General features: G+C 27.2%; 1 protein-coding gene across 2 annotated transcripts in view; it reads right to left on the bottom strand.

Moving 5' to 3' along the window:
- Positions 1–1,331: 1,331 nt before the first annotated feature.
- LOC145837257 (E3 ubiquitin-protein ligase RNF123-like) overlaps positions 1,332–12,228 on the bottom strand; it is a 32,391-nt gene continuing 21,494 nt past the window's right edge. For both annotated transcript variants that reach the window (XM_082945054.1, XM_082945055.1), the window contains exons 19-33: positions 12,014–12,210; positions 11,710–11,796; positions 11,463–11,570; positions 10,040–10,158; positions 9,653–9,795; positions 9,287–9,374; positions 8,808–8,901; positions 6,013–6,088; positions 5,597–5,736; positions 5,142–5,363; positions 4,817–4,892; positions 4,122–4,206; positions 2,925–3,097; positions 2,317–2,506; positions 1,332–1,935 (exon numbers count right to left, since the gene is read on the bottom strand). In XM_082945054.1, coding sequence (XP_082801180.1) covers positions 1,842–1,935; positions 2,317–2,506; positions 2,925–3,097; positions 4,122–4,206; positions 4,817–4,892; positions 5,142–5,363; positions 5,597–5,736; positions 6,013–6,088; positions 8,808–8,901; positions 9,287–9,374; positions 9,653–9,795; positions 10,040–10,158; positions 11,463–11,570; positions 11,710–11,796; positions 12,014–12,210 — 1,892 coding nt within the window. In that variant the 3' untranslated portion in view covers positions 1,332–1,841. The remainder of the gene's footprint in view (positions 1,936–2,316; positions 2,507–2,924; positions 3,098–4,121; positions 4,207–4,816; positions 4,893–5,141; positions 5,364–5,596; positions 5,737–6,012; positions 6,089–8,807; positions 8,902–9,286; positions 9,375–9,652; positions 9,796–10,039; positions 10,159–11,462; positions 11,571–11,709; positions 11,797–12,013; positions 12,211–12,228) is intronic.

Here is a 12,228-nt window from a genome sequence, read left to right on the forward strand (position 1 = left end):
ACATTAAAGGTTCATTCACGTTGTCAATTTAAAACCTTAAAAAACAATTTTCAGTTGACCTGTGCAATTATTATCATACCAAGCTAGTAAGGTGAATATATTCAAGTTGTAGTTACGTTCTAACTTCTTTATGAAAGCTATATATTAGACTGGAAATTCAATTTATATTCTATTACATTTAGATTTAAGAAAAATTAAACTTTATGGGTGTTGAATGAATAATTGATAAAATAAACTCAATTTGATTAATACAATACTTTTATCTAGAAAATCTCTTTGTTTGACGAGTATAAATTATAAAGTTAAAAGTTGTAGTTATACTTTTTATCATATAAAATTTCTTAGCTTACACAGTCTACAAAATAGAGTTTGTATTTTATTAAAATCTCAACTTAATTTATTATATTTTAATATACTTACAGTTTAAGCTTGTGTAAATTTACACTTAACAGTTTTATTATATTTGTTAAATTATTTATACCGGCGTTTTTCTTTCAAATGTGCGTTGGTTTATTTAGTTTTGTAATTTTGAAACTTATACCAGACGTTACGAATTTCTTTTCAAAGTTGAGACTTTATAAGAGCCGTCTGGATCTAATATTAGAATTAGATCCTGATCCGGCCGGATACAATTTTTATGGACCTGGTAGATCATCGAATAAAATAAATAAACATAAATATTTTTCTATTAATATTTGAGACTTGAAACATTTCTAACCGTTGCTAAACAGTATTTGGCTCGGTAATTAAATATACTAGTTTTTTAGAAAGATTTTACAGCTCTACACTGTACAGTAGAAAAAACGTCTTAAAGTTTATTTTATTATTGGAAAGTTTTGGGCGCTAAAAGACATTTAGTTACAGGTTGTGAGGATAAAAACGTTTAATGTCACCTAAATAGTTTACATGTTAGTAAAACAAAAAACCTTGGTGAAATGCTTTGCCAGTTAAAAGGTAAAGGCTGTAAACGGTAAAATCGTGATATTTGAAATGACCATACTCTAATTTTGAAACTTTAGTAGAAATTTTTTGCAAATAGTCTTTTAATCATATAAGTTATTGTAAGCCCAAAAATTATATGGTTGTTTGTTACTAATATCGATAGCATAAAACAAACCAGAAACAAATTATATGAACTAGCTAAACAAAAAAAAAACTATGCTTAGCTCTAATGGTATTTTTCTAAACAACTACAACTTGACCTGCTTGAATGGAAAAATAGTTAAAGAGTAGCTAGAACACATAAATAAGTCATTGTTAAAATGCGGAATTTATTAGTTTCATCAAAAAGAATCAAAGTAAACAAAAATTAAAATATATGGTAAAAGTTCAAATTAAGTTTATACTCTAAAAAACAGAGACGTACATATGAATATGATGATTAAGTTAAAATAAAACAGTAAAAGAGAGCAACTAGAATAGTTTGTAAGACTAAAATAAACACTGTTGTGATAAATAAAAGTATTTATTGAACTTATGCATATCAAAAAAAAACTATTTACTAGTAAAAAAAATTTTAAAGTTGAATAAAACTACTATTTGAATAGTACAGTTTAGTTATACTTGTAATCTAACTATTGCATAATAAGTTTGATACCAAGTTTATCTGTTTAATTTCCAACATGTATGTTTTATAAACTTCATTTAAATTTATTTGAGTAAAATGGTTGAAAATTTTGATTAAAACTTACAAAAGCTATACAATGGATATAGTTTTCCTAAAACAACTTTTAAACTTCAAAGTTTGTAAACAAGTAACGCGGCCTCTACAGTAACATTTTGGCTCCAATCCACAAACATATGTCATCCCGTCACATATTGCCACCTAGCGGTTACAAAATTTACAGCTCGTCGGGCAAATCCTCGATAGAGTCGACGGGGCATTTGCAGAAGAAGCACTCGCGTGATGTCATCAGGTGCTGACGTATGCACGTCCTGTTGTTATGTTTTGTTGTTACAAAGATGAAACTAGATTGGAGAAAAATGCATATTCCAAAGATTTTTTTTTTTGAATTTCGTTCAAACAAAACGGTGTATTCGAGTTTATAAAAAAAAACGAATGTAAATAAGTAGGTGCATTAAAATTTTGCACAATAAGCAGCTATATTATTTTTATTTTATTGTAGCTTTAAAAGCAATTAAAAAATTATAAACATTAAGAGTCCTACAAATCTATACTTTATTTAAAAAGATTTTTTTTTAAAACTTTAAAAAATACCACTCTTAGTGACTCGTGCTCAAATAAAATAATTTAATTAAGCCTTAACCAATATATACATATAAACTTATTTTAATACGTAAACAGCATGTACTGACTTGCAGGTGCGATGTTTGCAGGGTAAAAACTGGCAGTCGATCTTGTTTCCGTAGCAGATCGGACACAGCAACTCTTCATCAATTTGTTCATCATTATCCTCCATCTCCTGCTTGTACTTCGCATGATCCTTGTGAAGGTTGCTGATCGTCGCTCGCAACTCCAACAATTCCCTGTCGCAAACTTCCTCGTCTGTTCACAATGTTCAGCAACTTTAACTTTGAACTTTTTTTTGTAAATTACAATAAAGCAAAAACTTTATCTACAAAAAAATATGAATTTAGTTAATAAACATAACCTCATTGAAAAAAAAATCCTACTTATTAATATATTATTAGAGTTAAGGTTAACTGAGCAAGAATTACTTTTGGAATGTGCAAAATTTTATAATTTAGTCAATCCAGGTTGAACAAAATAAAAATTAAGTTGAAAAAAATAATGAAAAACAATGCCGTTTCTTTCATATCATCATCTGGCTGTGAACAAAACATTTACAAAAATTTCTAAAAAGTCTTAAACGTTAGCACCAAATAAACTACCTATTTAAAAACTATTCAACCAGGCAAAAAGCAACCTTAATTTTCTACTTAGTTCAAAGTAATAAACCAACATTCTGAGAGAGTTTTGAACTTCTTCGACCTGCTTGTGGTGTAGGGCACGACTTTCCCTCTCACGAAATTTTCCTCGTCCGCATCATCTTCTGAAGATCTTCCCAACAAGAAGTTGATCTGCTTCATGTCGAAAGATCCCTCCGAAGTTATCTTCCTCATCGCCCTGTCTCTCCTATGATTGAGAGACTAATAAATTTATTTGTTATAAAACAAGCTATTCTTCGAATTGTTAGTTGATTAGTTGTTTTTTATATAAAAAATATTTATCTTAAAAAAAATCAGATAAGAACGTAACACTAAACAATAAAAGCGAAAGACAAAACATATGTATCCATTATCAAAAATTTTTTTTTAACAAAATTAGAACCAACTAAATATTAAAATAAAACAAAATTTAAGCGGCAAACACGAATATTTTATAACATTTTTCCAACAGTCCAGAAATTTTTTTTTAATTGCTTAAAACATTTTTCTAAAATAATCTTTCTAAACTTTCCTAAAAAGCATAAATTAACAATCACAGCGTATTATTTTCAAATTCAGCTAACTGTACAATAAACTGTATCATTACTACGTCACAATTATTATAAAAAATTTAAAAATATAAATTTCTGTTTACTATTATAGTAAACTGTAGCTTACTGAGGAGTACATGAAACTTTATATTTTATGTATGAAACAGCTGTATAAATTAGTTTTTTATATATAATTAGATAAATATTTAGCTCCAATTTAATTTGTCGAACACTATCGACCAGAACTTTTTATAAAACCTTCAATATTTATCTCTTAGATATCTTAGACGTTTGTCAATTTGAAAAACAGATTCTCATATTGATTTTAATATGTATTTTAGTTTTTTCTGAAAGTTTAGAAATTTTTAAACACAGAAACACAATAAATGCAAAAAATAATCCCGTATTGATAAATACAGAAACCAAGTTGTTAAATGCAAGGGTAATATTTTTTTAATTGTAATGTTAATTGAAGTAAAGTTAAAAGTCGAATGCATGAAATGGTAAACATAATAAGCTCAATCATTAATACACAAAACGATTAAAAGTTTGTAAAATTGGTAAAAGAACTAAATTAGAAAACTAGGTATTACACACAAATTTATAAAGACTTAAAAAGTAAGCATTTTATAATTTTTTACCAAGTTATACAAACTGCTCAATTTCTCAGGAAAAACTAACCATTGTGGATTTTGCTGATTTACAAGCGCCAGTAATATGCCTGAAGTTCCGGTCATTAATGGGTAGTGTTGCACTGTACTGAGTCCTATAAAGTATATACTAAGTTGTTATTTTTTCAAATATTTACTTGCAAATGTCATTAAAAATAAGTAACTCTACATAACAGTAGTTATATATAAACGTGAAGTTACATCACAACAAAATACTGATATCTACACTTAAATAACAAAAAAATTGTAGAATTACATATTAAAATTATATCTAAACTACTTATGAAAAAAAAAAGTTTGTGAAATAAAAGATAACTTACTTACTCACTACTAATTATAATACTAAATACTCATCAAATTACAAGTTAACTAAGGATTATAATTTTTCTAAACACATTACTAAGTTTATATTATTCAAATTTTTGAAAAGCTTAAGATATTTAAAATTGAATTACTAAAAAAATATGATAAAAAAAAGAAAAATGAGCATAGTTAAAAAAATTAAAATATTTTGCCAAAAACAAATTCTAACAGTTTTTACAAAGTTTATTTTTATTACTCATATTATAAGAACATTTTAGGGTATTTCATTGTTTTATATTATATGCAAGTATTTTAAAGATTAATAAAAATTAATTCTTTAATAGCAAACACAAGTAAAAGATCAAATGTAAGTTGTACTTCAAAACTTAAAAAAAAGTCTACCTGGTTGTCTTTCGGATACAATTTTTTCAAACAAATTGTTTTTGGCTGTAACTCTGCACAATATTTGGTTCACACTCTGTTAAGGTAAGTTACGTTTAGTTGCTGTATAATTGTATAACAATATCGTTTTTAATAAATATTAGTGACAAAAAGTCTAAAAAAATAAAACAATTTTTGGGCATAAAATAAAACTTCAAATAAACCTACTGATAGTATTTTCGACAAAAAGCTTCAATTAAAATTTTTAAAAACAAAATTAAAACGCACATAACTCAAAAAGTATATATACTATTCAAATTTATTAAAAGTTCGTTTATCAAACAACCTGCGAGAGTTGATTGAGGAGTATCACTGAATTTTCCCTGCCTTCCCAGTCGAGGTACACGGACGGGGCAAGTGAAGCAGTCAGCTCCAGAACCCTCAATAATGCCACGGTAAGTTCGAACAGCATGTCCACTATCCGCAGCTGCCTCAGTGCTGTGGCGTCCAGCGAGGCCAGAAGTCCCGAGTTCGACTCCCACCCCGACCTTGACGTCTGGTTCTGCACCTGAAAGTTGTGAAATTGAAAAAAAAAATCAATATTTTCTTAAAAACTAGAAAATTTGAAAAATTGTTTATTTAAAATAAATAAAATTTTTGACATAAATATGTTGTTATATGTTTCTAGATTTTTTGTAAACATTATAAAGCGTGAAACATTTGAGAGATTAAAAAACAAATAAATATACAAAAAATCGTTAAAATAATACTTAAGTTGTTTATTATTAGCAAATCGCAAACTTCTTGGAGTTGTGTTAAGAATTCAGAGAAGCTCCAGTTGAGGTGTTCGAGTATTGAATGAACAAACTTGCTGCTCAGCTCCTTTTCACTTTCCAGCATGTGCTTTATTGCCTTCAGTATCGTCGATGGTACGAACGGGTCTGATGAAAATAAAAACAATTTGAAACATTTTACTAATAAAAACACGGAACTGTTTATAGCAGTATTCCTCAAACTATATAGATAAGACTTGTTTATAAAATGATCTCATTTAGCAATTCTTTGTTTATTAAAAAAATTAGGAAAATTATATCATAAAACAAATATCAAGAGTAGTAAACATAAAAACAACAAAACTGTTTAAATAACATTTTGTTACAATCGATAAAAAAAGTAAAACTATAAAAATATCTTAATTTAAATATGATCGTACAAACCTCTGTCTCTGACCAGAAGAGTTCTGACTTTTTTAACGTAAGGTGGATGGTCGTACCGCATTGCGAAGCCGCTTCCCTGCAAATAAATATCAAAAAATCAAGTGTTAACTCATAACAACTTTTTAGCTTTTAATAAAATGTTTTCAATTACATAGTTTATATTTTCCTAGATTGATAGTTATAAACTAAAAGATTTATTTTGTTTGTTTTTTTACACATAAATGCAAGTTTTATTTCAAGCATAGCCTAATGTCTTCTTGCACTTTTATATAATTTTTTTTACAGTTTTTATATTCAACTGATGATCTCATTTGATTTATTTCAAACGAGTGAAACATTGTTTTGTTAATAAAATTTAAAAAAAAACTAGAGTTTAATAAAATGAAGCAAATTTAAAGATTGTCATATTTTATTACTTGGGAAACTTTTCATTGCATTGTTAAAAAAAAAAATTAAATCTTCTCATCTAAATTTATTTGAATAAACATAAACTAAATTTTATGATAAGCTAAACTAAAGGAAATGTCGTTTCACTACTTTTCTAGTGAATAAACTTAAGGACATGAAAAAGGAAAATAGCTTGAAACACAAACTGTAAGTTCTTAATTCAAATGTAAATTTTACAACAACATCATTTCAAAAGTTTTAGTGCTTTATATAATTTAAAACCAAGGTTGTATTGTATATTAATTTGGTAACAAATATAGCTGTTAAAACCATTGTTTTTATTTGTTAATTTTCTTAATTTAAATAATTTTTACTAAAAACTAGAAAATACTTTTAGTTTTCTATAAAGTTTTATTGGTAGGATTTTAGAAACTTTAGATGAAAATTTTTAATAAAATACTACATAATTTCACAAAAAAAAAAAAGAACAACATTGTGAGGTACTTTACTGCTAACTTTAAACTAAGTATGTCCGATGGTTATGAGCGGTTAATCCTGTGTAATATTTAATAAAAATTTTAGAAGATAATTAAAAAAACTTATATAAACTAAAATAAAATAGCTTCTATGTATAAATCAAATTTTTAATGACTTTTTATTAAAATGTCAAAAAATTGTTTAAAAAAAATTGTTTATTAGTTTATAAAGGTCAGAGTAAAAAAGTTATTTCTTAAAAACTGTAGGAGAAATTTTTTAAATTAACAGTCTTTTTTTTTTAACGTTAAAAATTAAATGGTAGCAAGGTTTAAAGTCTATTAAGTATAGCCTAATTGTACTTTATTTTAACTTCTTAGGCCCTAGACTTTGTAAAATTACTTTAAAATATTTGGTGAAAAAAAATTTGCAAACATAATATTTGAAAAATTTAATAAAAAAAAAAATCAGTCCAATGTTAAATGGGCTTAATACTGATCATCTTTCTGCTTATTGGTGTTCACTTACGGCATGGTTATATCGTTGTAAATTAGAAACAAAAATGCTAAGTTTATTCACAAAATAAAATCCATATAGCTTTATATTTATAATACACTACAGTGAAAACTTACAGTTATGATTTGTATAAAATGACGTCTTTTGACGTTAAACCAGTATTAAACTGAGGTATAAAAAACTTATTAGTTTAAACTTACAAACCAAGCATCAAGTACATACTAATTTAAAACTTTGTTTAGTTTTATGTTTGAAGAGCATTTTTACATAACGATTTTAAATCTCGAAAATGATTAAACGACATTGGAAAGAAATATAAATTCTTCTATATGATTAATAACAACATGTATTTGAAAGTTTAAAGTATAAACTTCAAGATAATTTCTTGAAATGTTCCTTGAACCAAAGGCCTCATTTGGGTAATACGTTTTCAAATTTACATTAAGTATCCGATAAAATTTATATTCTGAAAAAATCTTAAAATTAACACGAGATATTCTCAAGTTTCTGATAAAAAAAAGGTCTCAGGAAGTTTTGAGCTTGGGGTGCATTGATTTTTTTCTTCAAGTTTAGAGTGAAAATATTTCAATTACCGTGAAGACTACTGTTGTATATTATAAGAAATCTGTATTTAAGGTACAGAGTATTATTTTAATACGATGAGTATTCTCGCTTATCAGGCCCTGCTGATCCGGTTCCTCAGCAATCCCGCCAATTTCAGCCGAGAAGTAGGTTTAATTACATCAGCTAGAATTTATATGTTCACTGAAAAAACTTAAAAGCCCGAACTGAAAGCAACTTATTAAAAATACGGTTTGATTTGTTTTTGCTAAGATATTTTAAACTATATCAAAGGTTATTTTAATTTATTTTTTGTCAGTTTTGATTGTTTGGTTCTTGGTAAAAAATTAGCACACATTAAATTAACGAAAAATTCAGTGTGCGTTTAATATTATCCATTATACAGTTTAAAAGAGGTATGATATAAAAAAAAACAAGTTTTTGTCTATCTCCAGTCAAAGTCTAACCAAACCATAATAACAAACAAAACCTTATATAACCGGATTAGCAATGTTCTTCGAAAATCCTTAAGCTTGTCATTTATAAATAATCAGGTCACAAGAAACTTTTAATGATTCAAATAGTTTCTTGTCAATTTTTTATATCGCATATTTTATCACAGTTTTTAAACTTATTCCAACTAATTGATATTCTATAAAAATATTCATAACACCATCCAAATTAAAAATGAAAACCAGATTTTAGTACTTCGATTGTTTTCCGTACCCTTTATTAAAAACACTTATTTTAAACTTTGCACTTGCGTTTTATAACAAACGACGTCACTAGAAACTTTTGACTCTGGAAACAGTTTCTTGCCTTATCAAAGTATTAAAAACATATAAAACAAATCTCACCCTCCACAGTGTGGCGAGTATTCTGTGTCCGACGCTCGTCCAAGGCTTGTCTTCGTCGTAAGCATACATCATGTTCTTGACAAACGACTGCAATCTAGTGAACAAAATAATGTTACAACGTTGGTTTTTATTTTCAAGGTCAAAAAAATTGCATGTTAATTAAAAGAAGACTGAAATGTGTAAAAAAATTGAGCTGCGGTTTGAAAAAGCATATGATATATTTTTTTGTTTCTATATTATTGTGTAATAAAGTTATTATATTTAAATTATTATTGTGTAAAGTTTATTAAAACATGAACATTTCAAAACATAAAGTAGAACTTTATTTCAGTGAATACTTGAAAAAGACGTTTTCCGCAATAAAAACTAAAACTCATACCATTTTTAAGATCTAAAATAAATATAAAACAGCATGTAAGTAGTATTTCAATATAAACTACCTTTTATTTAAAAATATATTCTATAGTTTCAAAACTAACTCTGGTTGAGATAACGATTCAACAATTTCAAGCTGCTCAGGGTAAGTTACAAATGTTGCTATCGTGTTTGCAAGTGAAGTCTTCACGTCTGTTTTTTATTTAAACTATAAATACCAGTTGCTAGCATTGTATCAAAAAAACATTTATAATAAAAAACATTGTTTTTACATTAAATCTGTGATGAAATCATTAAAAACTTTAAGAGTTACAAAATCTTTTTTTTAAATACTATAAATATACTTATTTTATAGCATCAATAACTCAAAATCACAAAGCTGATATGCATTGCTACAACAAGCGCTAACTGCAAATCTTCAAATTTTTTAACAGTAATTGTTCAACAAAAAACAATTAAACAAATCAAACCGTGGTTTATGATCCTGTGGTCGCAGTGAAACTTGCTGAGGAATTTGACGAAAGAGTGGAGTGTTGGTTGGAAGTTGGGAAGATCCGAAGATTTGTTGAACGGATTGCATACCGACATGTACTCCCTCAAACACTTGTACACTCTGATGATTACATTGAATACTTTTTTATCAATATATTTTATATTGAGTAATACATACATGTGTATACTAGCATACTAGTATAATTTGATTAACAAGTAAGTATCAAAGTAAAGTATCAATCAAAAAGCCTTTTAAAAAAGTAATTTGCAGTCTTTGTGCTTGATAAGCAGTTTGAAAACTAAAAATATCGAACAAGTAAACTAACATTATCATAATAATCAAATGTACATGAACAAGAACAAACTTAGATGTTCCGCTAATGTAAAACTCCGGAGCGAACTTGAAAAGTTCTCCTCTGTTGGACGCCATGTGAACTGTTTTCAAAATTAATTGGAACATCCAATACAAATTCTGCTGGGATTCCTATTGAGAAAAGTGGTTGATGTTAGTATTTAATTGAAAAGTATATTTTGAAAATTTGAAAAAAATTAACAAAACCTCTTCAAAAAATTAAATTTCTGAGAATTAAAATGGGTTACTTTATTACATCATAAAAATTAAATTATTCAACTTCTTTATTACTTTAAGTATCCCAAAAATTACTCTGTTATTAAATACAACAACTAATATTTCATAAATAATATAACAGATAATATATATAAAATTGCATATATATATAACTTTTGAAACGAATATAAGTTCGATACAAACAGAGTTGCCACTCGTTTTTTCAATTTTTTTTCCAGGTTTTCCAAATTTCTTCCAGGTTTTTAAAAGTTCACATTTTTGGGTCTATTTTTAGTTTTAAATTAATTTATATGAAGAAACTGTGTTAGATAGTATAAAAACATTGAAAAGGTACTGTAAAGTTACTAAAAATGTGTCTTTTAATAAAAACATTTTTTGATGATGACAAAAAATCTTAATTATATGATAGATTTTTTGTGTCAAATCAAAAATTTTACTACTGAAATTGTTAAAATTATTAAAAATTCCAGGTTTTTTTTCAAAATTTCTCAAATTCCAGGTTTTTCCAGGTTATTTTTGCCTAAATTGTCAAATTCCAGGTTTTTCAAGGTTTCCAGGTAAAGTGGCAACCCTGTACAAATCTTTCTTTCAGTAATTTATATGTAGTTGATAAAACTATAGTACAACTAATAGCTATATATCTACTCTACCAAATACTTAACTTTTACATACAATTTCTTAGCTTATAAAGCAACTCATAGAATTTTCACGATTTACCAAAAAAAAAAGCCACAAATTCCATTTAAAATGGTCACCATCATATGCATGGAACATATAAAATAATTTTTATTAATATTTTTCACACAGTCTCGACAACCACAAACATCCACCATATTTCAGTTTATTCTTAATTTTTAATTAAATTGCACGGGACAGATTCAAAGTCCACCCACGATCAAAATCCATCCGCGATCAAATTCGAGAACCGCTAACGAAATCAAGGGAAGGGTTAAGGGTAAGAGTGATAATGAAAAATAAATAAATAAGAAATTAAATAAAATGCAAAAAACATATAAAATAAATCAATAAATAAAGAAAAAAAATCGGATGTATTTTGATAGCATACCAAATTGTGCATTATGTTAAAACTGACGTCTAAACATACAATGACAACAGCGTATAATAGACTCAATTAACTATAAGTTATTTTAAAACTTTTAATCAGTAGTTTTTAAGTAAAAAGTTAAGATTCAACAAACTTTGGCATAGACGGAGGCTGCCAACCACAGATAATTTTTGACAAGTTCGTTCAAATTGTTTTGTATTATTTCTTTGGAGTGCTCAATGCTTTCACGCACGAACTGGCTCTGTTATATAATTAGTGTTATATAAATGTCAGTGAAAAGATATTATTAAAATGATTAAACAATAATCAAAGTACAAAAGTTAATTTAGGGCTTAATTTAAGTTCATTACTAAAAAGTTTAAAATCAATTAAAAAATTACCTCTAGTGGATTGCACATTTTAAGTTTAGATTCAATTTTTTTTAACGTCGTTTGGTTTTCACTGATTTTCGTCTTCACATTGTTTATCTGTTGAAAAATATTTCATTTAAAAAACTTATCGTATTTAAAATTTATTATTTTCTTTTTATAGTATTAGTTATATTTGCTGCAGTTTCAAGATTAGAAATGTCTAAACAAATATTTGTAAACCTATATTTTAAAATAGAACTCGACATTTTCCAAACTCAAAAAACAAATCAAACAAAAATTTTTTTAACACGACTTTTAATTTTCTACTTGAAACCTTGTCCATGTGGGTTTGTATGGAGGAAGTGTACAGCAGCATGCACCCGTCGACGAGCTCAAGCAGGGCGGGTTTCATGACGTCGTTGATGTTCGACACCTTGCTGCTGCTGCAAGTCACTAGAGAGTTGTCCTTGCTCTTCCCTCCCTGCAGCAAGACCCTGGCCAGCCTCAGCACCGGCGTGAACGAGTTGTCATCTGAGAGTGAAGATGTTG

The sequence above is a fragment of the Thalia democratica genome, chromosome 5, assembly GCF_965202585.1.
Source record: "Thalia democratica chromosome 5, ktThaDemo2.hap1.1, whole genome shotgun sequence".
Classification (NCBI taxonomy): domain Eukaryota; kingdom Metazoa; phylum Chordata; class Thaliacea; order Salpida; family Salpidae; genus Thalia; species Thalia democratica.